At 41.8% G+C, this 27,706-nt stretch overlaps 1 protein-coding gene across 1 annotated transcript; it reads left to right on the plus strand.

Annotated features, from left to right (window-relative positions):
- LOC105466800 (cyclin-Y-like protein 1B) lies at positions 1–27,613 on the plus strand. Its single transcript, XM_011715885.3, has 10 exons — positions 1–675; positions 1,985–2,044; positions 4,399–4,430; positions 10,030–10,130; positions 13,118–13,153; positions 15,073–15,124; positions 15,721–15,840; positions 19,887–20,053; positions 24,733–24,895; positions 26,437–27,613. The coding sequence occupies exons 1-10, from the start codon at positions 318–320 to the stop codon at positions 26,548–26,550; spliced, it is 1,203 nt and encodes a 400-aa protein (XP_011714187.2). The 5' UTR covers positions 1–317; the 3' UTR covers positions 26,551–27,613.
- Positions 27,614–27,706: the final 93 nt, after the last annotated feature.

Here is a 27,706-nt window from a genome sequence, read left to right on the forward strand (position 1 = left end):
GCAACCTTGTTCAGTTGGTGGGAAGCAGTGGAAGGAGGAGGAGCTTCCTATGTGCTCTCTTCGCAATCACAGCTCTCAGGCTTGTTGCATCTAGACCCATTCTAAATAAAGCAAGCAGGTTCCCAAAGGACCCTTGCAGACAAGTCGGCTCAGGGGAGGCGGCAGAGGCGGGGTGCGGGCTGCTAGTGGGGTGCAGCCCCATAGCCAGGGGCTGGCCCTGCCAGCGTGCCGTTTTTGGGAAGAGGTGGTAGTGCTGAGCTCTGCAGACTTGGAAGCAAGGGAAGGCCCAAGCTACTGGAGAGGAGCGGGGCTACCCCATGGGGAACACGCTGAGCTGTTGCTTGGGCACCAACCCCAGCCCCAGGCAGGGTCTGTCCAGGGGGTCTGCGGAGCTGTACTGCGGCTCTGACATCTATGAGGCGGTGGCAAGCAGAGGTGCAGGCCAAGGCAGAGAGGAGCGGAGGCACAGCAGATGGAACTTGCTGTTCCCCAATGCCAGCCCCAAGCAAAGCCAGCCCCGGGTGCAGTGGACAGAACCGCCCTGCAGCTGTAACATCACGGAGGCGGAGGTGGCACTAGCACCACACCCCCCCGCTGTGGAGCCTGTCCAGTCTGATTTCGGAGCCCAAGAGGGCCATGACCTGCAGCACATCGGCGACCAGGAGATGCCCAAAGGTAAGGAGGCGACTGATACTGTTTGCCCTCAGGCGTGCCTCTGGCTGCTGCTGACCCAGGGTCCCCACTAGAGGGATCCACAACCTTGGGCTCCTGCCTTCTGCCTCTAGCCAGCTTTCCTAGGCCCAGAGACCAGGCAAGAGGACTGGCCTTGCTTCGTGCCTGCCCACCCTCTCCCTCATTCTTTTTCCCTGCAGCATCTAGAGGTTTCTCTCCTCCTCCCTGCCCCAGTGCCCAGTTCTGGCCCCTTTCTCATCCCCCCAGGCTGGCGGAAAACTAAGTTTTCAAAATAGAAAATGTATGCTACAGATTTCATTTCTGTAGAGGAAGTGTCTCACAGCTCTTCTCCAACTTTGGTTGGCCTCTTAATTTAAACGTTAGAATAATTAAGCTTCATGAGAGATATGCCTTTGTAACTGGAAAGTACTGTACTCTCGGAATATTCAAAAAATGTGAAAGAATGAACAAAAATAGTATGTGAATGAATTGTACCTTTATACACAAAGCATGCAAGTACTTGTGAATGTTGTTCCTTGTTTGGTGGTGTAAGGTAAGCCTCTCAGTGGTTTTACACACTAGGTGATAGATGGGTAGTGTTGGATGAGAGTCCAAAATAGACTATATCATTCTTTAGGATTACAGCACATTTCCATGTACGTCTCATTTCACTCTGTCTCTACAAAAAAAAAAAAAAAATGGTCAAAAATTAGCCAGATGTGGTAACTTGCACCAATAGTCTCAGCTGCAAGAGGATCTCTTGAGCCCAGGAGTGTGAGGCTTCAGTGAGCTGTGCTGGCTCCATCGCACCATTGCACCACGCCAGCCCGGGCAACAGAGTGAGACCCTGTCTCTTTAAAAAACTGTTTCTTGCCCAAAATAGCTCTTTGTTTTAACATATTTGACATATTGAGCCGGTGTCTGACAGTAATTGACCACATCCTCACTTGCTGCTTGAGACTTTCCCTGAAATGTACTGGTAATAGCAGCATAGAGGAGGGTGGGCATATTTGATAAGAAGAAGGAGGAGGGCATGTGTATGATTCATCTATAAGTTGCATCAGTTTATTTAGGTGCAAATTTTAAAAAGAAGTCCCAGACACAGCCTGGTTTTATTCCCCATATGTGGAGAACTTCTGTGATTTTTGCATTCTCCAGTAGAATTGGGACATTGTGGCATTTATTTTCTTTACATTTATTACTAAAAACTTTTCTCAAGACTGTTAAAGGTGATTAAAATGCATGTGCAGCTTTAAAAAGAATCTTTTCTACTCATCTAATTATTACATTGCTCCTTCTTCTTCCTGTACAGATTTTGCTTCTGACCATCCAAGGGAAAGCACACTCTTCCTGAGAAAATATCAAATGAGTGGTAAGACAATATTGCTTCTTCCTCCAAGCAAAAAACTACAAACTTTCTGTTTTGTGTATTACAGAAAGTATTTAGAGGAACTCAGATAGCAGTTACAATTTTTTAATGTTTAATATATTTACTTGTCTTATTTTAATATGTGACATAATTTACTTGTCACTGTTCATGGAAACTTGCAGACTTTGTGTTTACACAGTTGGCAACATTTTTATCAATGCAATTAATTGGCCACATGATTTAGTGTAGTAGTTATGGATTTATGCCTTTTTCTTCATAGGTCTTTGCTGTTTTTCCCTTGTTCCAAAGAGTACATTTTGATGATGAGTGATAGGATTTAGGCTACAGCTTGGATTTCACTTGAACAAATCAAAAGAATTTGTTGTTCTAGATTGGATCTGTGCTATTGGCCTCCTTTTTGCACAATGCTCTAACCGCACGAGCCTATCACATCCATGTTCATACTACTCAGAACTTTTTCACTCGAATGTAATGGAAATGTACACATGGCCTGTGCTGTTTTCCAGGTTAGCCTTAGTGTGTGAAAGTAGTGTAAAGTTTCCACATCCTGCTTGTTTTAGGAAGAGAATTAGAACTGTAGGAGTTTTCTGCACTACTGCTTATTTTTGTAACATTCTGCTAAATCTTAGTTTATTTTCAAAAAAGCCATACACCATGTTTTTCAGTTAATTTCAACAGTAGGAATACAAGAAGTGGGGGTTCTATAATAACATCTGAAGGAATGTCGCACAATAAAAAATGGGTTTCTCCCCTGCATTTTCATAGTTTGTGTGGACTTTGCTTGTCTTGAGCTGGTAACTTCCGGTTAGGATTGTTGTATTTCTCAGTTTCTTCCAGAGCCATGGGCTTCTCACACATGGAGTGTATGGAACTGGAAGAAAACCTACCCCATGTCCCCGTCTCTTCAGCAGTGAGAAATGTGTGTCCGTGAGACCAGTTCAACTTCAAAGGAGGAGGCGTTGTAGGGAACAAAGCGTGGCCCAATTCCCCCTTGTAGCTTTTATTCTTCGGACCTGTGTTAGAACAAAATGATTTTGTGTGCTAAGGATGCCGTGTTCAATTAGGTTGACACACTCATTTTAACATTTGAGTTTAAGATAGGCTACTTTCCAGTTATGTAAAGACCCATTTGTTTTTTCAGTAACATATTAATAGATGAGCGATAAGTCATTTGGGATGCTTGCAGGGATTCTAGTGCATCTGGAGATTGGCTCCTGGTCAGAAACTGGTTCTTAGAGCTGTCAGCTATTAGATCCTGGTGATGAAAGTAAACTGTGTGTAAATGTAGAATCAGAAAACACTACTACTTAGGGGTTCAGATGTACAATAGGTAAATTTTTTATTAGCTGAATTTCTCATCTGTCCTGTATTTTGGCATTTCTGTGAAGGAATACTTGAGACTGGATAATTTACGAAGAAAAGAGGGTTTATTGGCTCACAGTTCTACAGGCTGTACAGAAAGTGTGGTGCTAGCATCTGCTTCTGGCAAGGGCCTCAAGAAGCTAATAATCACTGTGGAAGGTGAAGAAGTCATTTTTCACACGGTGAGAGAAGGAGCAAAAGAGAGTGAGAGGTGCTGCATGCTTTTAAATAAGCAGATCAGGCTGGTGCAGCAGCTCATGCCTGTAACCCCAGTATTTGGGAGGCTGAGGCAGGCAGATCACTTGAGGCTGGAGTCTGAGACCAGCCTGGGCCAACATAGTGAAACCTTGTCTCTACAGAAAATTTAAAAATTAGCCAGGTGTGGTGGTGCATGCCTGCAGCCCTCCTATTCTTGAGCCTAAGGTGAGAGGATTACTTTAGCCCAGGAGGTAAAGGTTGCAGTGAACCATAATCACGCCGCTGTACTCCAGCCTAGGCATCAGAGTGAGACCCTGTCTCAGAACAACAGCAACAACAACAAAAACCCAAGAAGACTATGCATGAATTCAGAGCAGGAACTCACTCATCACCAAGGGGATGACGCTAAGCCATTCATGAGGGATCTGCCCCCATGATCCAAACACTTCCTCACCTCCAACACTGGAGACTACATTTCAACATGAGATTTGCAGGGCACACACGTTGCCTAATTTGTTTTGCCTTTCCTTGTGTACATGGGGATTCTTTCAGTTTTATGTAATAGAATATCTGTTAGGTCAAAAATAAAACTATGTTTTTAGATTTTACCTTATAAGATTAATCATGCTACATTATTTAAATTATAAATTTTGTTGGTAAGAATTTTTTAAAATGGAATTTTGTTGCATTTTCTATAGTGATAATCAGATGATTAGCAACTATGTTTATTCTATGGTATTTTCACCAGAATTGATTTGTTATTTTTTCATTCTTAGTGCAAGAAAAGAGGACCTCTCGCCTATATCATGTAAGTAAGCTTTTGAAAAGTGAAGAAATCATTTGTTTGAATTAAAATTCTGTCAAGATTCCTAAAAATTTAACAGGGAGCCAGTGCTGTTAGCATGATCCTTTTTTGGTGGATTTTCTAAATCTCTTCTATTTTCCTAAGCATCAGATTTATACAGGAAAGTCATTGGTTTACTGTGCCCATTTTTAAGGGTATGTGACATTTAAGTTACATAATTTGGTTGTGATATAAAGATCTGCCTTAAATATTTAATCTTTTGGCTGGACACGGTGTCTCACGCCTATAATCCAAGCACCTTGGCAGGCCGAGGCTGGTGGATCACGAGGTCAGGAGTTCAAGACCAGCCTGGCCAAGATGGTGAAACCCTGCCTCTACTAAAAATACAAAGATTAGCCAAGTGTGGTGGTGCATGCCTGTAATCCCAGCTACTTGGGAGGCTGAGGCAAAAGGATTGCTTGAACCCAGGATGCGGAGGTTTCAATGAGCTGAGATTGTGCTACTGCACTCCAGCCTGGGTGACAGAGTGAGACTCTGTCTCAAAAAAAAATTAATCTTTTTAAATCAAATCAAATAAAAAATAGCTGAGTCCATTTTCTTCAACACTTTCTGCTGACTTCTTGTCATAGCAGGTGAAAGCATAACTTCCTCACTCCACTGTAACCTTATTTACCTCCCTGTTTCTTTCTCCCACCTCTAACACATTTTTTATTAAATAATTAATTGGTATTTACATGATTATGACTAAGCACATATTATTCACTGCTGAGTCATAGAGTATTCTGACTGTGCCTCATCTTTGTACATGCTTCATTCTTTCTCTTAAATTCAAGCACTTCTGCACTTCCCCCAGATAACCCCCTTTTTCCTAGCCCGTGATAGCTCATAAAGCCAAATGCGACCATTAGACCCCAACTGGCCTCCTTGTTTTCACATCCTTCATTATTTTGTGTGTGGAATTCATTTTCTGAATATGTTCCTTTTCCGTTTTTAAAAAACAGCTTTTCTTCCCCAAGTGTTGTAACATTTGTTACATGCCTATCAAAAAATAATATTTTACCTACTAAAACATATGTTCCATGTTTTTTCTTGAAGCAACTTTCCTTGGCCTTTGGTTATCCTCCTCCAGGATAGTCTATGTTTCCCTAGGCTGTCCTGGGCCTGTTTGCCTGGGAACCCTCTACAAACTCTTCTGCCACCACTCTTGTTGGATCACTGAGTCCTAGACTGTGCCTTGCCCTCTGTCTTGTGTTACTCCCCAGTGATGCTGGAGCAGTTTCCGAGGAAAGGCTCATGAACACACATGTATAGAGATCTAGCCTCTCTCAAAACCCCTCCTTTGTTATAGAGTATAAAATTCTAGAGTGAAAACTAAATTTCATAGCTCTGAAGAAATTTTCTATTGTGTTTTCATTATACTGTTCTTGAAAATGTTACCATTGTGTGGTACATCATACGTAACCAAGTTTTACATTTCTCAAGCTTTTTTGGACCTTCTCTATCTCTGGGATTCTGAAATTGTATAATAAAGCCTGGAGGGGACATTTTATTGTGGCCACTAAGTGTGCAGACTATCTCTTTTAGAGAATTTTCCTATTTTCTCTGTTTTATTATTATTATTATTTTAGTATTCTTATGATTCAGATGTTGGGCCTCCTAGTCCAGTATTTCTGTATTGATCTTTAATTTCTTCCCCTCCTATTTTCCAATTTGTCTTTTGTTCTGCTTCTTAGAGATTCTTTGACTTTCTTCACTAACTGTTCTATTGATTTTTTTTAACTCCTTAAGGACATTTTAAGATTTTTTAAAATAGTTTTGCTCCTGAATTTTTACTGGTCCCGGGAATTCCTTTCTCCTATTGTTTTGATCTCTCATTGGAGGCTTCTCTCAAATGTGTGGTGGTCTTTGACTTTCTCTAATTGGAAGCAGGACCTTTGTTCCCCGAGGGGTCTCACTGTGGGGATTTGGAAGTTGAGCCAGCTTTTCATTTGGGGGACATCAGTGTATTATGTGAGGGTATGATGTTTCAGTTTTCTTCCAAGAAGGGTCTCCCAATTTTCTGCCTTGGCAGTGCAAGCCTGGCTGCTGGCTTTCCAGAAGCAGGTTTGGGAAGGAAGGTGCAGTTTCACTTTGTGTGTGCAATTTGTTCCCATTTCCCAGGTTTTAGTCCTGGGAATAAAAGCTCTGAGCCCAGATATCCTCAGGTATAATATATCCAGATAATACACATCCAAATTCCTTATGAGAGGAGAGGTGGACTTATGGCTCTAAGCACAGATTTACAGTTGACCTTGCTGGTTTCTGTTGTATGTTTCACCCTACCTTCCCAGGTACCATGTGCCTCTGAGTTTGGAGCCTGGGTTGTGTTCTTTAAAACAAACAATATTGCTTGTTTCTGTTCAAGTCACTCCCTGTCAGCTCCAAAGTTGTGCTTCCATGTCAGTTGCCACTCCTCTGTCTGCTTTTCACCTTGCAGCATTGACTCAGAATCATCTGCTGTCAATCCTGTCTCCTGTTCCTGTGTATAATGTTTATTTTATGATGAATGCTAATGAGATTTCAGAAAGAAGAGAAAATAAATTTCTGTTCAATACATCATATTTAATCCAAATTTAGAACCTATATATAAGTGTAAATCTAAGTTTAAATTTGACACAATTATGACATTAATTCAGACAATTTCTGCTTATACCTATAATAAGCATATTACACTTTTCCACTCAGGCCTTGTGTAAGAATTCTATCCAAACTCCATACATGCCATGTGGTCCCATTGCTGTGCAGCATATATGGAGCTGTTTTTGTTAGTGCACAAAGTGTTAGAAATTTTTAAGTTAGCTAAAAGTCATTAATTATTTAAAAAATACCTGAAACATGTCTTGTAAAAAAGTGGGGAGAAAAAAGTGATCCTGAGAGTCACCATGTCGGTGGCTCATACCTGTAATCCCAGCACTTTGGGGGATCACTTGAGGCCAGGAGTTTGAGAGCAGCCTGGCCGATATGGTGAAACCCTGTCTCTACTAAAAATACAAAAATTAGCCTGGCATGGTGGCATATGCCTATAATTCCAGCTACACGGGAGGCCGAGGAAGGAGAATTGCTTGAACGTGGGAGGCAGAGGTTGCAGTGAGCTGAGATCAGGCCACTGCACTCCAGCCTGGGAAAGAGAGCAAGACTTCCTCTCAAAAAAATCCACAATCCAATATGCATTCATTATAAGAAATGTTAAATAGAAGAAAATGAGGACAGATATCACCTAAAGCTATACCAATTAGTCTGTGTTTTGATGTATTATTTTGCTCTTCTTTTTATTCTCATAAATGGATTTTTTCTCAGAATTGAGTTTTGTTATCATGTAGTATTATGCTCTGTTATCCCTAATAGTAGTGACCTTAAGGGATACCTTCTTTCACTTTGAATAGAAGTATCTGAATGAGTCCATTTTCATTTTTCATGCTATATTTGTTTTTTGAGACAATCGAAGTATATTCATTGACACAAATACACTGTTAATATAAAGTATATACATTAATAGAGTAGCTTAAGAGACATAAGAGTTTAGCTAGAGTTAAAACATTTCTACCTTGAAGGAGAATTTGGTCCTTCAAATAGTAATATTGCTCAAAAACATCTGGAATTTTTGTTAAGAAATAAGTGAATTTACAGTAAGAAGCATCTGAAACAAGCAAAATGGTGTTAGACTGTATGGATATTTCTGATTATTGGCTACAGGCAGTTTTCAAATGCTGTGTACTTTTATAAACAACCACTAGATCTTCTCCCTACCCTGTCTTTCACGTACCTGTGGGAGACCCTGACGGAAGAGGGTGATAACATGATGCAGACAAGCATATCCCAAGAAGGCTCATCTGAGTTTTTTTTTTTAAGTTAAAATAATAGGTATTTTGTGGTTTTAAATAATGCTGTTGATCTTTTCAACTATTTGGTGCCTGGGATTTGGTTACTGGCGTTATTATTAAGAGAGTTTTATTTTTTAATTTTTTTACTTTTTAGATGGAGTCTTGCTCTGTTGCCCAGGCTGGAGTGCAGTGGTATGATCTAGGGTCACTGCTACCCTGCCTCCCGGGTTCAAGCAATTCTCTGCCTCAACCTCCTGTGTAGCTGGGATTGCAGGCACGCCCACCACCATGCCTGGCTCATTTTTGTATTTTTAGTAGAGACGGGATTTCATCATCTTGGCCAGGCTAGTTTTGAACTCTGGACCTCATGGTCCACACGCCTCAGCCTCCCAAAGTCCTGGGATTACAGGAGTGAGCCACCATGCCTGGCCAAGAAATGCATTTTCTTAACATAGATGAGGCATTTTCCATATTGACTATTGCACTCTTGACAAGTGAATAGATACTTTTAAAGTGTTTTAGAGATAGTTTATTTTCTAGAAGGCTCAAAAGATTCACTGTCATCTCTCTGATAGCACTGCAGATAAATTTTCATTGATTTGTAACTGTAGGAAGATTTACCTTCCAAATTGTAACTGATTTAAATAATTTACCAAGCACTTATTGAACGCCTTAATTTCTCCCACATCCTGTGCTCAGCAGCTGCAGGTAGGAGAGGGCTCTCCCTCCTCTGGAGAGGCTTACTTTCTCACCAGGAGGATGCTCTGCAGACAATTGCTATCATGTAACACACAGTGCATTAGACCGACGAGTACACAAAATTGGAAATATTTTGTGGTGTGGCTGCTGGCAGAGGGATCCCAGAAGGCAGAGGAGGTGAAGCCTGCTGGGGCAAGGGGGAAAGAAATTGGTATTCTGGGCAGAGAGCAGCATGAGTGAGGCAGGACAGTGCCATGATGTGTGTCAAATAACTTACAGAATAAAATTAATCAACTTTTGAAATGAATGCAAAGTATTCTCTGAAGTTCTCATTCGAGTAATGTAACAGCAGTCTTATGTAAACATGAAGTGAAAGTTAAATTCTCAAAGTTGTTTCCATCATCTGATTTTTGGATGTGAGAGCATCTTAAAGCAGTATTTTTTCTATCTTCCGCCAAGGAAGCAGGCCCAGAGAAATCTATGGCCACTGACTTGTTTGGTCACTAGCCACCCTGGGACACAGTCTCTGACTCTAAAACGCTGGTTCCATCACACTGTCTCTTGAATGAGTGACTTAGGATTAGTAATTTAGTGAATGTAGTATGAGGTCTTTATTTACTGCACTAAAAATGCTCCTGTGCCAGTATTATTTAATGTACGACATTTCATTGTAGTTAATGAATAAAAGAAATAGAAAATAGCTGCTTTTTACTGCATAATAGGAAAAAAAGCAGGAAATCTTATTTTAAACTTTTCCCATAATTTATAAAGGGAATTCATAATGGAGGCTTTCCAGATTTGATGATTGGTATCATAACAAGGGCAGAATTTCATAACCCAGTCCTCAAACATCATCTGCAGAAGTTACGCACCTCCAATGAGTGTCCCATAGAGCTGCTCAAGATACCACAATCAGGCAGGTCACAGGACATAAGAAATACCTTAATGCTTTATTGTTTGACATTTTTACTAAGGTAAAAAGCCCATACTTTTGTAGGTTCAGCCTGCTGTAAACATTTTCCTCTATCTTCCTTCTCCTTCAGATACCTCCATGGCATCTTGATAGAAAATACAGCTCATGTTCCACCATATTGCTAGATAACAGCACAGTCAGCAAACCTGATCTTAGACACACACTGGAAAGGTGAGTACGATGAGGTTGCCGAGGGCTGAGTGACAAACCCCCATATGCTAAAAGCATCCCGGCCATCCTCTATCATTTCAGCCATTTGGTTGCCCTTTTCAGCAAGCAGTTTAAGAAACTGATTTCAATGATATATGGATTTCCAGGACCTAAATATGAATTTTCTGTTTCTCTTTTAATCTTAGACACTGTGTGGTAGAAGAGAAAGCCAGTTACCAAAGAATCAACCCCAGAAAATCCATAGCTATTCATTTGATGCATTTATGTTATTACAGTGTTGAACGCAATGGGAAGGAGAGGTGCCTTTTATTGGATGTTTCTGGGAAAAATTATTAGTTCTTTATGGGCTACAGGCCTAAGACCATGGGTGCTACTTTGGAAACTACTCTTGGAAGAAGGAACGGCTTGTCCTCCAGTGGTGCACAGTGTATCTGCATTTAACTGTTCCCATCATGCATGAGCACTTCATAGACCACAATCAGACATGTCTTTTCAAAGCACCCTCGAACGAAGGGTTCGAGTTTATTTAAAAAGCCACAACAAAGCCCAGTTCCATTGGATGTGTCCAAGGAACATTATTAATATCTCCTTAGATTATGAGTGTTGATTTTTGGGAAAACAGTTTGAGAGGTACTCCCTTAGAATATTAATGTCCTTATCCCTAGCAAATTTCCTGTCTATAACCATGACTAGCTTACAAGCTTAATTTTGTTTCCACTGTACTACCTTTTTAAGCTAATTTGTCAGTAACTTCTACTTTAATTATAAATGGTAAATTTACACTCATAATAATATCACTTTCCTCTCTCATGTATAACAATTATTGAGATCAAATTGTGTTTCAGCAGGAACTGGACTCCACCAATGTCTAAAGTCCTGAAATTTGGCCTCTATGGCCAAAACATCACTTAATGTTTGTATTCAGCCTTAAGTAAAAACTCACTCTGTTTTGGCTAGAGTCCCTGGTTTCTTCTGATTTCAAAAGATTCTGATGTTTCAGTATGCCATTCAAAAGGAGTTTTAAGCTTCACCTTGCTCAAACAAGTAGAGGTTCTGCTTTTTCTTCCAGCATAGCCTAATTCCTACAAGTGTTTTTAAAATAGAATTTTCTTTTCTTTTTTAGAGACAGGGTTTTGCTGTGTTGACCAGGCTGGTTTCAAACTCCTGGGCTCAAGCAATCCACCCAACTCAGCCTCCCAAAGTCCTATGATTACAGGCATGAGCTACCACGCCTGACCTAGAAGTCTATTTTTGAAGTACAGTTAGTTTTAATTTGCTCTCAAATTTTAGAAGGGATCATTTGGTATATTTACTTTTGATGAAATAAAGGTTTACTAAGCAAATTAATACAGCAAATTGGCTTATTCGAAAGATTTTGAAGAATGTTTTTCATGGTTACTAGTCCATTGTTCTCAAAGGGATGATTGGGCCATATTAGAATCATGTATACCCGTTTCTTCAAAAGATGTGTCTGCAAACACATGCGTCTTCCCAGCTCCACATTCCCTCCATCTCTGGGCACTCCCAAGCCTTTTAGAAAAATGCTTAAGTATGTGAGGCATCATTATATGAATAAAAGCATCCCAGATGATTCTGACCTTAACCCTAACTCAGTCATTCCCAAACTTTGTTGCACACTTGGGGAACTTTACCAACAACCCTGATGCCCGAATCATGTCCAACGCCAACTAAATCACAATGTCTCCAGCTGGTGGTGAGGCTGTTTTTAAAGCTCCTTGGGTGATCCAGTGTGCAGCAAACATGGGGGCCACTGGTTCCTTTGCATGGAGGAGTGATGGTTCTAATGTATAAATTACACGTTTTCCCTGTCATTTGCTGTTCTTTCTAACCATAGAGCCTTTCTTCTGTGTGAGTCATTTCTATGTATGTGTGTGTATGCTTCAATTGAAACCATACCATAGGATTTTGTGAACACCTGCAGTTCACAAAAACACTATGTGGGGACCTTGGGCAAATCAGTTTGAAGCCTTAGTTCTCTTATTTGTAAAATGGGTGATAATTCATGGAGTGTCATGTAAGGTTCAGTGGTCTTTTCAGCATGTAACTTCCAATTCTGTGATTTTAAAATCAATTTGGAGATGAAACTGTTTGAGGCACTATAGAAATATCCATCTTAGATGCTAATAATGTTGTAGGGCCTACTTTTTACAACTCAAGTTTGCCTCCTCAAATTATTCTGAGCCTCATTTTAAATGCTGAGGGCAAATGGAAGCACAGAACTTATCCAGGAGAAGCTCCTGTTTGCTGACACACAACATTGAGGATGACTTAGGACCACAGTAACATACATCTGAAGAGTTGTATTTGTTCACTAATATTTTGTTTAAACTAACGTGGAAATATCTGTCATAAATATTGTATGATGCAGTGTTACACTGTGTGTTTAGTGCCACTTATTTCAGGATAGTTACTAGTGTCATTCATTTTTTTGTGCATTATCTTTACTAATAAATTTCCTGCTAATAATTATGCATAGGTGATTTTAAATTACCTTAATTGGTATAAAGCACACTGATGATGTGCTTTTAGGGAAATAATGACAAACGGGTAAGTAGGTGGTGGTGAACTAAATCAGTTGAAATGCAGGGCCTAGCCACTTAAAAAGCAAAACATTACTGTATGGTCTAAATATAAGCATATGTACACATGGATGTAAGTGACTTGCACAAGATTACAGGTTCTATGGGTAGAAGAGCAAATGACAGGGAAAATATGTAATTATGTATATGTACTAACCATCAGCAGAAACATCTTCTAACAGCACATTGCCTAGCAGTTTGGTTCTCCTATTTTCGCTATAAAGCCAGAGAGCTAAAACAAAAGAAAAGTGCTCATATAGTACTGCTTTGAATGAGAGGATTTCAGGGCTGCTGAGAAGGTTCCTTCCTCCCCCTTTTAAAACATATCTTCAGGCCAAACAAGTGACAAAATCAGTAGTTAAAAATATTTTTTTTTTCCCTCCACAGTGTGACTTTGGCAATATATTACAACATAAAGCACAGGTGAGCTCTTTGAAAACCTACCTTGTTACTCCAGCTCATCACTTTATTATTGTAAAGAAGCAATAAAAAGATGACCTAGCCTCATGCAAATATATAGTACAAAAAAGATGTATTTTTAAAGCTTTCAGGTAATTGTGGGTATTTTTAACCACACCAAAGCTCCACAAGCGCTGATTTATTAAAATAGCTATAGTGGGATTGTACCTATCAATGAATTCATTCCACTAATACTCACTGATCTTTCTTGTACACTGAATGGATCTTTCCCCTTGCTGGCTTTTATATTATGCATTGGCTATTTGGAAAATATTAATTCATGTTTATGTATAGTGTAAAAACTCACTTTCATTAGCATCACCACGATTATAAAAGCGTCTTCACAGATTGAGATGCTGCCAAGCTCACAGTAGTAGGTATGAGTCTTCCAACTCCTGATTTTTAGCTTGAAAGCATTAGATTTATTATGGACAACAAATACTTGTTATTTTTCTTGAAATGACAGACTCACTTGGCTTCTTTTTGAGAATGACAGTCAGTCATACTTTCAATAGAAATGGTGCTCTGTGAAAAACTGGCTTGTTCAGCTCGCAGTTAAATCACAAGTGCTTTTCTTTAACATAACATCATACTTCAGCATGCAGAAGTGCTTTATGTGAACTTTCTACTTAGAGTACTAAAAAGAGAGGTCAAGATTTAATAGCACCATTAATTTTTACTGTTTCATCAAGGACATTCTTAAGCGAAGCTGGCTACTTTAATAAAAACTGCAAGGGGCGGTGAAGAGCAGAATGAATACTAGTATAATTCAGTACCACAGCCCTTATTCATACTGAGAAACCAGCAGTTTTACCCACTTTTGCTTTTACGCAATTATTACAAGTGTTGAACAGTGAGAAAGCAAGCGATGTCTTACTACTTTTAGAAAGTAATAAATTATTTTTATGTTTTATTTTCAAGCAGCTTCTAAAGTTTAATTAGTATTCTTATAAGAACATTTTGGGCCATAGGTGGTGGTTGACACCTGTAACCCCAGCACTTTGGGAAGCCAAGATGGGAGAATTACTTGGGACCAGGAGTTTGAGACTAGCCTGGGTAATGTGACAAGACCCCATCTATATCAAAAAAGAATGAAAAATTAGCTGAGCATGGTGGTGTGCACATTTCATTCCAGCTACTTGGGAGGCTGAGGCAGGAGGATCGCTTGAGCCCAGGGAGTCAAGCCTGCAGTGAGCCATATTTGTACCACTGTGCTCCATCCTGGGTGAAAGAGAAAAACCTTGTCTCAAAAAAAAAAAAAAAAAAAGTTTTGACATCATGGGCCTCCTAGGGAATCTCAGGGTCCACAAACCACATTTGGAGAACCACTGGTTTCCTAAGTGAGCACACAATATATTACATTTTTAAAGTTCATTAAAGACTGGCCTCTTTTAAAATAAAAAGGCAATTAATTCTGTAACTCAAACTACTTAGACAAATATGATAAAAGTATAATAAAGAAATAGTTGGGAAATCTGAATCTCATTCACATTTAATAAAAGCTCTAAAACTTTATGGCCAACCACTACTGCTTTATAAAATGTTCTTGTGTTCCAGCATGAGGGTAGAGGGGTCAAAACAGATGTAGTTTATTACCATTGCCTGTTAGCGGGGATCAATATTTAAAGGCAAATCTGGATCATCAATGTAGAAAAGACTTCACAGTTCAGGACATCATGTGCTGAAGAAAAAGAGGTCAAGAAACCCTCTGAAGGCCAGGATCCGGGAGAAAAATTTGCAAAAACTGTTTTGGTGAACAAATTTCACCAAAGCAAACAAGATGTATCTCCCTCCACCCTCCATGCCCTACTCCCAGCAGATACTTTACTAAGATGTTGACAATTCCCAAATTAATTTCTTAAATGCACATTCTTATTTTATAGATACGCAAATAGATCTCTGGCTATTTTTGACGAACCAATACATCCACTTTCAGTAAGTGACACTTTCTTTGAGGTTCTATTTTTGTCTCATAGAGTTGTGTTTAGTTCATGCTAAACTCAAAATCACCCACCTTTAAGTCTTGCCTCTGTTGTGTCTAATCATCTTATATAAGGAGTGTTGTCAAGTGGGCATGCTGGAGTAAGAGCTGACTTGCAGTTTTGTTTAATTAGTGCGCTAAGGGGAGTAAATATACCATCCAGATAACAAAATGTGTCATTTTAAAAGATAATTTTCTATAGCAGCAAACAATATAAATATTTGTAAATAGTCCTGACAAATATGCACAATGTCTGTGAATAGAATTAGAAAACAGTTTAAATTTAAATCAGTTTAAATGCTATAAAAAATTTAAAATCTCCTTCTTTAGACATATGATAGCCACAGGACCACCTTAGCATCTCTGTTTACAGGAAACCAAAAATATTTTAAGATCCCGCTGTTTATATTTTTGAAAACTAAAAGACATTTTATCCCATCAAAATTATTTTAAGGAGCACGTTGGCACAAATGGGAACACTGCCATCTTAAGAGTACTTAAAAAGTTTTCTTGTGTGGATATTTATATTGCCTTTTTTTTGTTCTTTCAGCAACAAAATTCTCCAGGGAAATCCTTCGAGGATGATCCCAAACGCAACTGTATTTTCAGATATTTCTGTACTCTTTTTCAAGTCACAAAACTAACAGCTCCATGTGCAATCGTAGCTTTGGTAAGATATTTCTTATCTATAAAGCATCTTTAACAACTGGTCTCCTACTCAGGGTATGGCCATGTTTCTAACCAAAAGTAGATTCCTGAAATTATCATCAGATCTTTCAAGAGAAACCTGTGCAAGCAAAGTAAATACACATATTTGAATTTAATCATCAGTATGGTTTAAAATGATGCCATTGTTTTTCTTATCACAGAATAATTACTATTAAAGGCAGCAGGAGAGATTTCTGGTTTCTCCTTCAACAGATTCCAATGTAGGTCTAAGCTGAGTCCCAGGCCATATTCCCCGGGCATTTCTGATGCACGCTGTGACTGGGAGCTGCTGCTCTGAATGTTTCCTTATTCCTGCTGACCTCTTGTGCCTGCTCAGGAAATTGCCCAGGAATGTGCTACCGGTTAATACTTGGACATGGGCTTTGCTAGTGAGCTGCTAGGCCTTAGCGGTGTCCTCACCTCTACATCGTTCTCACAGAATTCCTGTGGTGAGACTCATTCTGAATATGAAGTTCTCTTCAGATGGCTGGGATTGGTTTACCCCTCCCCACACTAACCTGTAGAGGAATGTCAGCCATACAGCCAGGAGAGAAAAGATACTTAGAGCAGTACCCTCTCCTTTAGCATCTGGCTAGAACTTTGAAGAGAAGGCTTTTGCTGGGCACCTGCATGGAAACCCCACTGTGGGCAGTGGATCAGAGGCAGGCCTTTTCACGGAGCTGCAGGCCCATTGGAATGCTCAGCACATGCTGGTGGGAAGCAGGAGTGGAACTTCCAGCTGGAGAGAGAGAGAGCTGATGGAGGAGGGAAAGCTGGATTGAAAGAAGGGGGAGTTCCCTGTAGACAGGCTAAATTTGGTGTGCCTGTGAGATAGGAGAGTGGCCGTGTGCAGTCATTATTTGGATCTATAGGACTGGAGCATGAGTCTGAGCTGGAAATAAGAAATGAGGAGTAAGAGTAGCTGCTCAAGTCCAGGCATGGTGGCTCACACCTGTAATCTCAGCACTCTGGGAGGCTAAAGCAGGTGGATCACCTGAGATCAGGAGTTCAAGACCAACCTGACCAACATGGTGAAACCCTGTCTCTACTAAAAAATTAGGTGGGCATGGTGGTGGACACCTATAATCCCAGCCAGTTGGGTGGCTGAGGCAGGAGAATTGCTTGAACCCAGGAGGCGAAGATTGCAGTGAGCCAAGATCACACCACTGCACTCCAGCCTGGACAACAAGAGTGAAACTCTCTCTCAAAAAAAAGAAAAAAAAAAAATAGTGTGGCTGCTCAAATGCAGAGAAAGTGTTTAGAATGAAAGTGGAGAAGCCGGGCATGGTGGGATACACCTAAAGTCCCATCTACTTGGGAGGCTGAGGCAAGAGAATCACTTGAGATTAGGAGTTTGTGTCTAGCCTGGGCAGCATAGCAAGTCCCCATCTCTAAAAAGGAAAAGAAAAGAAGGTGGACAGAACATAGCTCTGTAAGGGCTACCAGCATGTAAGGGACAAGCCCCCAGTAAAGTGGCTAGAGGGGGAGGAGGACGAGCAGGAGAGAATAATAAAAGAAGAACAAAGGGTTCAAGATAGGAAAGGCTGTGGTCACAGTGCTAAATGCTGCCAAGAAGTTGTCTGTTCCATAAACATGCCCTGGATGCTGACCCTGTGCCACTCTTCTAAGTGCTGGAGTGGAGAAGATGACAGGTTGAAAATGGTCCTTATCTTTATGAGCTTATGTTGTAATGAGGAAAGTATTTTTTTCAGGTAATAGGAAATAGCAAAACAATAAAGCAGGATAAAGAGAGAGGGATGGGAGGGGCTCACTAATTGAGAATGATGAGGAAGAGCCTCTCTAGAGAGGTCACATTTGAACAGTGACATGACTATAAAGTGAGGATGATAAGGAGTTCTGGCATGACAGGCAGTGGAACGAGAGCGAAGACTGAGATAGGAACATGTTTCATGTGTGTTCAAGGAACAAACAGCAGGGGCCCGCATGGTGACACGAATGAAGGAAAGAATGGAAGAGGTGAGGCCGCACAGGCAGTGCCACAGCTCACAGAGCCCTTTGGCTTGCAGGCCATGGGAAGAAGTTTAGGTTTTATTCCAGTTTGATGAGGGGACTCATGGTAGATCTTGAGCAGCGGAGTGCAGTGTTCTTAATTTAAGAGGTTATGGTGACTGCTTTGGGGAGAGTAGACCACCGTTGGGAGGAAGGTTGGGACAGAGAAGAAGACCAAGAAACAACTAGGGTGATACAGGTGAGCCGTGACCCATGGCAGCTCAGAATCTGAAGCAGGCAGCCTACCAGTGAAGGTGGGCACAGAGTGTTTGCACACAGATTGGAGCAGGGTAACTCACATGTAAGTATTAGTCCCCAGGAGCTAGGCCAATGACAATTCCCTGGACAAGATGAGGGCGAGCTTGGGGAGTGGAGCCTTGGGGTGAAGGGCTCTGGTTTGTAGGTGTCAAGACTCTGACGACCTTGGTAAGAGGAGTCTCAGGAGAGTGATGGGGGTGGGTGAGGTGGGTTAAGGAGAGATGGGAGGTGAGGAGCTGGCAACAGGGCCTGATGCTGTGAGCAAATGAGAGGATGCCTCTGGGGAGCTGCGGGGAGCAGGATGGGAACAGGAAACACATTTGTATTGGGGGAAATCTCTGGCAGAGAGGGAGAAAGTCTTCAAGAAGAGGTGATTTGGGGAACAGTGTTCTGCAATAGTGGGATGGGATCCACCATGCTGATAGAAGAGCTGGTGTTAAAAAATGAAATTCCTCACTGACCCAGGAGGACAAGTGGTATCGGTATCAGCAGGTCCAGCTTACCAGTAAAGGTGACAGGAAGTTGAGGGCTCTCCAATGCTGTTTAAGTGCTCTCTAGTGAGTGCTGTGGAGTTGAACCCTGGGAGGGAGGGTCATTCCCAGGATACTCGATAGAGCAGAGTTAGGGGGAAAGAGAGCAGAATCTCTCATAAGAACGTATCATGTTCAAGATCCATTTGATTTTGAAAACACAGTTGAGTTCGGAGAACTTTGCCAGATCTGAGCCGTCAATCTGATAACCTTCAGACAAGAAATGAACTCTCTTAAAATGAACTGTTTTCCTTTGGTCTTAATACAAAGACGTCAAGTAGCATAGAGACATACTGTTCTGCAGAGCACCCTCTGGGATAGGAACGCCTCCCAGCTCACCTCTGTCACCTTCACTCAGCTGGTCCCTCACCCAGTTCTTTATAGGATAGAGATTGGATAGATAGAAAATACTTCCTGAGATTGTCTCACAAACTGCTTTTTAGGTTTAGAGGAACTCCAGGGATGCAGAGGCCAACAGCTATCTCTGCCTTCAAGTCAACCAAATTGACTGAATGCAGATACTGTAGGACAAGAAATGAGTTTTCAAGAAGTGATTGCAGAGATGTGGAAAATAGGGGCTGTGAGCAGGACCCTCCTTTCATACACATGCGTTCCTTATGAAGCACTGAATATGGAGATTATTTCTCAGCCACAGAGACCTGCACTTGTCATGCTGTCTGCACAGCAGGCATTGGGAAGCGCTCTTGACCACCGTTGCTCAGCGGGTGTCCCAAGAGTGGGTTAGTTATTGTGAAAAGGAGAAGACAGCAGTGTCCTCAGTATCACTTGGGTGTTACACATTCAAGCATGGCACACCTGTAAAATTCCTATCTACCTGCCAGCCACGTGTGACCCAGCACACAGACGGCGCTGGAGCATTTCCTGAACAACCTTAATCTGCACTGGGCCTGAGTTTGTGCTGCCTTTCATGAGTGTGAAGGTGCTGATGGTGCCTCTCTTCATGCCCAGGAATGTCCAGTCATCCCTGTGACCAAAGTTGGCCTGGAAATGTCTATGGGCAGAGTAGGCTGCAGAGGTATCTGATTATGACTGTGATTTGGCCTCTTACTTTGAGCAAAGTCTCTGCAGAACATAAGAATAAAAGGCACTTACTTTCTGGTCAAAACCAGAAGAAATCTATCATTCTTAAATGTTCTTATCACCACACTTACACTGAACTGAAATCAAAGACCAGTGCTTTATTTTGCAGGTGTACATTAAACGACTTTTAACTAGTGCTAACATCGATCTTTGTCCTACTAATTGGAAAAAGATTGTCCTCGGAGCCATGCGTCTTGCCTCCAAGGTTTGGAGAAACCGTGGTCTGTGGAGTGAGGATGACAGCCAGAATCCCCAGGACGTTGCAGTTGAGAACATGTGAGTTTGTCAGATTGTGGCGATCTTTGTAACCATTTTCCATGCCTCGTTTGTTCTCCAAATTAACACTCTAAGAAATATCTTTGGCCGGGCGCGGTGGCTCAAGCCTGTAATCCCAGCACTTTGGGAGGCCGAGACGGGCGGATCATGAGGTCAGGAGATCGAGACCATCCTGGCTGACACGGTGAAACCCCGTCTCTACTAAAAAATACAAAAACATAGCCGGGCGAGGTGGCGGGCGCCTGTAGTCCCAGATACTCGGGAGGCTGAGGCAGGAGAATGGCGTGAACCCGGGATGTGGAGCTTGCAGTGAGCCGAGATCTGGCCACTGCACTCCAGCCTGGGCGGCAGAGTGAGACTCCGTCTCAAAAAAAAAAAAAAAAAAAAAGAAAAAGAAATATCTTTATTGGTTTCATTGTGCAGATGAAATAAGCATAAGACCACAGACTTCTCTCTATCCAGCTTTAGTGTAACAGTTTGTATTTTCCAGCATTAATGAGTAGGTCTTGATGTGTTATTGTTGTAATAACCTGCTTGATAAACTGAAAAGTATTTTTCTGGTTGTTTTTTGGCAAACCTCTTACAAGTGTACTATCAGAATGATAAGGTAGAGTAAATATCTTTATAGCTTTTGAGAAGCTGCCTGCTAGTTTCAGTCACTTTTTAAGGGGAAAACATCTGGCCTTTGAAATAATTGGCCACTGTTAAGGTCATATGGCCTCTGGACTATGGGGAAGTTATGGCTTCAACTTCAATCACCCATTGGGTATTTGCTTTTGCTGGTCCTTTCTTCCCCCTTTTATCTGAAGATCTATTTTCATAGGATCTTTGAGATATGAAGTTAAATAGCCACAGATTCCTGTGCCCTGGCCCCTACCCATTGAGAGTGTTACATGTGTTTTGAAATTGATCTGATGAGTTAGAAGCTCCAGCGTTCGCCACGCAGCTTGAGAAGCATTCTGGGGCATCACCACATGCCCACCACACTCTCAAGGCTCCATGGGTACTCAGACATCTGCAGCAGCACTCTTTGGGCCTGGAATTCCCCATGACCATGTGAGGAGCCTTGCAGAGTCATGGGGTTCCTCCCAGATGCACCAACATGACACTGAAACACAGCTTCACCAGGGCTCCCTTCCAATCTGGCCTCATGACTGCTGTGAAGGGAAGGGCCCTGGAGCTGGGAGGCAGGGTGAGCAGGGAGGCATTTCTAGCAGAGCCTTCGTGGATGCCCACTAAACAGTCAAGTCAGCTGTGTGGGCTGCATCTGTGCAAGACAAGGGAGCAGTTTTGTTTACATTGAGCAGCAGCAGCAGATCAAGATCATGCCAGGTATTGGCACGAGTTAGTGTTGTGACTTTTACTTATGACTCCAGATAAGACTGTCATTCACAATCACCTCAGTGTACGTCTACAATTGAAGATATGGTGTCTATTGTAGATATACCTCAGGGTATATCTATGTTTAAAAATCACCCCTTTGCGGCTGAGCTCAGTGGCTCATGCCTGTAATCCCAGCACTTCGTGAGGCTGAGGTGAGTGGATCGCTTAAGCTCAGGAGTTGAAGTCCTGCTGGGTGACACAGTGAACCCTGTCTGTACCAAATGTTTTTTTAAAAAATTAGCTGGGCATGGCGGCAAGCTCCTGTAGTAGTCCCAGCTACTTGGGAGTCTGAGGCAGGAGAATTGCCTGAGCCTGGGAAGTTGAGGCTGTAGTTAACTGTGTTCACATCACGGCACTCTAGCCCTGGGTGAAGGAGCCAGACCTTGTCTCAAAAAGAAAAACAAAAAACCATTTTTGCCACCACTTTGCTAATAGTGTAAACCAAGTGATCATGGTGATATTTCTGATAGCCATTTTAACAAAGAGTGTGACAGCAAATGAATTTGAAACAAACAGAAGTACTTTGGAAGTTCCAAACGCTAAAGTGGCTTTGATCATAGTCATCCTTTTGTAAACTGGTCCCTTGAAGAAAGCAAGATTTGTGACTGCCTGAGTTCTCCTTGCCTGCTGCCTAGCCAGAGCTGATTGATTAAGACAGGGGAATTGCAATAAAGAGTTTAATTCACACAGAGGCAGCTGTATGGGAGTCCAGCGTGCTACTATTACTCAAATTAGTCTCCTAGAAACTCTGGGATGTTTTGTTAAAGAATAATTTGGTGGGTAGGGGGTCAGAAAGAGGGGAGTGCTGATTGGTCAGATCAGAGATGGAATCAGAGGGAGTTGAAGCTGTCCTCCTGCACTGAGTCGGCTCCTGGGTGGGGGCCACAAAACCGGATGGGCCAAGTTTATTGACTGAGGTGGTGCCACCTGATCCCAGTGCAGGGTCTGCAAAATATCTCAAGTTCTGGTCTTAGGTTTCACAATAGTGATGTGATTCCCAGGAGCAATATGGGGAGGTTCAGACTCTTGCAGGCTTCAGCTGCATGACTCCTCAACCATACTTTCTAATCTTGTGGCTAATTTGTTAGTTCTGGAAAGGCACTCCAGTCCCCAGGCAGGAAGCAGATTTGTTTTGGGAAAGGGGTGTTACTGTCTTTGTTTCCAAGCTAAACTATAAACTATGTTTCTCCTGAAGTTAGTTTGGCCTCTGCCTAGGAATGAACAAGGACAGCTTGGAGGTTTAGAAGCAAGATAAAGTCAGTTAAATCAGCTCTCTTTCACTGTCATGATTTTCTCAGTTACAATTTTTGCAAAGGTGGTTTCAAATTTATAATCATGAACAGCTGAATTGTTCTCAAAACCTGCACCTCAGCTGGCTGGGGCTCTGAGTTCTAGTCACAGGATCAGAGCGCATGCAGGGATCTGTGCAGGTTTCCACAGAAGTGAGCTCCAGGAGCAGTGGGGGCAGAGCCCAGCTCCAAGAAGACCAGTTCCAAACAGTGCTGTTGCTGTGTGAATGGAGAAACACCAGGAGCTATGCTTCGAGCAGGCTGCTTCTGTTTATGATCTTGGGACATAGAAAAGCATATGTCAAAGCATTTAATAGACATTTGTCTCAGCCCCTGCTGTTGACTGTTTGCAATGGTCCCATTTTGAGTGTAAATTTAGTAGTTAAAAATTGGTGTCTGTCGGATTTTTCTTAAAAATTTCCAACATCTATATGTCTTCCTACAATATGTTTCCTTTCTAAAGAGTAAGTTAAACTGAGTAGCCATTATTCAGAAAGTTTGCTGTGTCTGTAAAGGTTATGCTCTTCAATCATCTAGCCATTATAAAAAAACCACAAAGCCCAGGAGATGCATGTTCTATGTACAGAATGCTTTTCTTCAGTGAGTAAACCTCTATTAAGAGACATGTTAATTCTGTAAAGTACTGTATTTCTACACAGTTACAATGTACTGGTGGAGAAAATAAAAAGGGATTATGAAGTGCTATTAATTCCTGTAGTAAGTCAGATCCTGATCAGCTGTCTATTCAAATATTATTTGATTTACATTTCTATAGACTTATGGACATGTGAACAGGAAATTAATTTTGGAATTAGGTTCAGCTGGGTTTTAAGTTCAGCAAATGAGATCACCACATCTTGGCTCATGGTCTAACTGTCCCCCTTACAGGAAAACATCAGGCATTTGTTGACTTAGCCAGTGGGTAAAATATCAAAGCTTTCAAACCAAGAAACTAAATGTATTATTCAGATACTGATTATTTTTAAGCAATTAACTCATGACACAGGTTACTCTGAAAGCAACCAGATTTACTCTGTGTGCCTATTAATTTAGCCTTGGTGAGGATGGCTGGATGACCATATGGCAGAGGACGGCTCCCAGCCCTTTCCTCTCCCACTGCATTCAACTCCCCACAACCCATTCTGTCCAGGGGTGACAGATGCTGAGCACTTCAGGGTTGCATTCCCAACTCAGGAGCAACACTGCGTGTACAAGGCCAGGGCCCTCCTAGAAATCACATCATAAAATGGGTTTAGTCTAGCCAAAATGTCTCTCCTTGATTTTTCTGCCTTTCAGACTTTGAAGATTAAAGATTATCCTTGCCCCGTCATAGTGGCAGTTTCACCTCTTCATAGTACTAAGATGAGCAGAATCTTGCGTTATGCCCCCTTGACATAGCCTTGTGTGCTGGAGCAGAGGGAAGGGGATTCTTGTTGCCATGGAATGTAGCTTGCTTATGTATTTATTTGGGATGAATCCTCCCTGTAGCCTTAGATTTTTTCCCCCTCTGAAATAATAGGCTGTTTCTCCATGGGTCCACTTGTGGCCATGGAGATGCGCCCAGTCCTCTTGTTGGTGCTTCTCTTCTTCAGTAAGCCCCTTCCTGTTGTCATCCTGGTAAAAATGCCTGGAGGTCCTTCAGAGCTGATAAATGGCACCCATCATTCCTGTCATGGGATTGCTATTGCGGGGCTCGTGAATGAGCACGGAGTTTGAGTTGTGCAGCTGCCCTGAGGGAACTCTGAAGAATGAGCCCCGAGTCAGCAGCATGAATGCAGAAGAGGCTTCCACCTTTCCCTCATCCCAAACTTGGGGTGCTGGGAGGCAGAAGAGACCCCAAGCAGCTGTGTCTTGCTTGGACATTAGTGTGGGAACCCAACCAGGCAGCCTTTATTTGTTTCAAAACAGAATTTAGAGCATCCCAGTAGCTCAGAAGGATATTTTTAAAGATAACCCGCTTGACTAGAACTGTCCTATGTTGGTTTAATTGTGTTTCTTCTACCCCAGGAGCAAGATGGAGAAGTGTTTTTTGGAGCTACTTGAGTTTAATATTCATGTGTCTGCCAGTGTTTATGTAAAATATTACTTTGACCTGCGTGCCTTGGCAAATGACCATGACGTGTATTTTCTATTTCATTTTCTTCACAAAGATAAAGCCGGGAGACTGAAGGTAAGGATGTGAAGTCACTTAGCAGAGTTTACCATCAGCCACAGAAGCCAACATCTGTGACAAAATCATATTAAGTAGCGTTTAGGAAAATGAAAGGCTTAAAATTAACAGACCAAAAAACTTATTTCTTAGGCAACATATTTCTTTCCTTTTATGGTTTATACAAGGATCCATATTCTTTTATTTATTTGTTTGTTTATTGAGACAGAGTTTCACTTTTGTTGCCCAAGCTGGAGTGCAATGGTGAGATCTCAGCTCACTGCAACCTCCGCCTCCCAGGTTCCAGTGATTCTCCTGCCTCAGCCTCCTGAGTAGCTGGGGTTACAGGCATGTGCCACCACTGGCTAATTTTGTATTTTTAGTAGAGACAGGGTTTCTCCATGTTGGTCAGGCTGGTCTCTAACTCCTGACCTCAGGTGATTCACCCACATCAGTCTCCCAAAGTGCTGGGAATACAGGCATGAGCCACCATGCCCAGTCAAGGATCCATATTCTTAAAAATGTATTGATATCCTTTCTGCTGTGACCACATTGTTAATTAAATTTAGTCTGTTCTTAATGGGTTTTATTTTTAACCTCTACCCATTCACATAACAATATGTGAATAAATACAATTGTATTCCTAATTATATCTACATACACAGTACACTTAACCACTCTTGACTGTCTTTTACTTATGCAGTTTGCAAATTCATGTTATCATCTACTGTATATAGCACAGTGCAGTCCCATGAGTTTATTAGACAAAGCAGAAGTGGCTGAGAGACTTGTACTTAGACTGTATAAGGTGCCAGTGTTTCAAATACTGGGTAGGAAGGACATAGGTTTTTAATGAAAATGGTAACTTTCATGGGGCAACATATGATTTATGGCTTATGACTCTTGGTGAGTATACAGGAAAATTACCACTGAAATCGACACATTTAAAATTGCCACTTTCTCTGGTATCTTGGTGGTACTTTAGAATAATACACTTTTCTACCACAATGTGCAAGTAAAGTAGCACCTTTTGGTGTTCCACTCATGAGACTTCTTAGATGTTCCAGCCCAGAGCACACCTGCCTCATTAAAATTTGCTTTGAGTATTTGGTAACTAATCAGGATTGGGTAGAATTTGAATCGCTGAGTAAATGGATGTTTTGGCACAAGTGCATGTTTATTATGTCGAAGGAACAAGTGCACAGGTAACAGAAGATATTGTTGTTAGGTGCTTGTCACAATACTCTTGAAATCTTTGGGAGTCCTATTTTATTTTTTTGTGACAGTGTCATCAAGCGATGAGCACAATTTTAAAATAACTTAATAAAATAAATTCCTCTTGGTTCTGGCAATCTATTCATAGCCCTTAAAGGAGCTCACCTTAGTGAATGGGCAGGGAGTAGCATCCTCAGGACCTGGCAGTGTAAACCTCAGCCAAAGCAGCTGTGAAGGAAGCATCTAAAGAAATCTGTATGTGTGGCTTCTCATCAGCAATGCCTTTTAAAACATGTTGGAACCCTTTTTAACATTGTACCTGTTTTCTCTTTGAATGACTTTCCTAGGCTATGTCACGGCCATGTGAATACAAAGACTTACATCAAGATGCCGCTGCTATGAAAAGGGCTGTCAGCATGAATTTCATTGGTATTCGGTGCCCTAATGCCATCTTATCTTAAAGAGAGAAATTAGCCTTATAAGATCCTGAACTTCTCAACTATAAAGACGAGAAAATACTTGTCCTGCCAGAAAAAAAAAAAAAATTAGGATTTTATTTTTTTTCTTTTTTGTTTTTTGTTGTTATTGTTAGTGTTTAGGATTTTCATCAAGAGGAAACATCTTCCATCAAGAGGAAACATCTCTCAGTTACCACAGTGTGGATGGGTCATGGTGGTATGAACAGTGGGTGCCAGGTGCTTCCTGCCCTTCCTCTTCCACTGGTTCCAGATGGCATTCCTAGGGCACCACCTTCCTGAACAACTCTTGGGGAGGAAGAGTGTCACATGGACACAGCACATCCCAGCTCAGAGTCTACAGTCACCCACAGTCTTAAGCAGGTGCCAGTGGTGTCCACAGTCACCCACAGTCTCAAGCAGGTGTCAGTGGTCTGAGCTGAGCTGGAGCTCAAAAAACTTTAGAATTGGCTCCAGGTTTGTGAAAGTACCTGGGTTTGGTTCTCTGTCCACTGAGGCACTGAATGCATGAGGGCCCAAAAGTCAACAATTGTGAGAAGAGAGAGTGGCATCGGGGCAAGGCTCTCATTATGCCAAGCACCAGGGTAGCTCAGGCCTGCTCATCTAGTCTTTGGAGGGAATCTGTGTGTGTGAAATGAGGCCCCCATATCATGGTTATGAAGGAAGAGATGAAATCAGCTCGTCTTCCCCCAGGCCGATAATGGTCACACCACCTAGGGAAGCAGCAGAAGACCTGACCTTGGGATTGTTAGGGGAGCTACGGAAGTGAAAACTGAATTTACCCAGTTCCAGGAAAACAACAAAGGAGGAGGAGCATCTGGGTTCAAAATGTTATCAGAAGATCATTTTCCCAGCTAATCTTGCCCTGGTGCATTGTATGGTCTCAGCACTTGTCAACAAAACAAAAGCCCCTCAATAATTTTAACACAGGGAAACACCACAACTCACATTTTCCAGTGCACCGCAGTGGTTCAAGAGATTGCTGGTGCTGCCTGCATCTGTCAGTCAGTTCAAATATGGAGAGGAGCAGCGGTTCTCATGGGAGTGGCTTCTGCATCCTGAGGAAGTTTGCCCAGACATTGGTTGTAATAACTGGTGGCACCCACTGACATGCAGTCCACCATGGGAATCCTGTGGTGCA

Source organism: Macaca nemestrina, chromosome 18 (genome assembly GCF_043159975.1).
Source record: "Macaca nemestrina isolate mMacNem1 chromosome 18, mMacNem.hap1, whole genome shotgun sequence".
Lineage (NCBI taxonomy): Eukaryota > Metazoa > Chordata > Mammalia > Primates > Cercopithecidae > Macaca > Macaca nemestrina.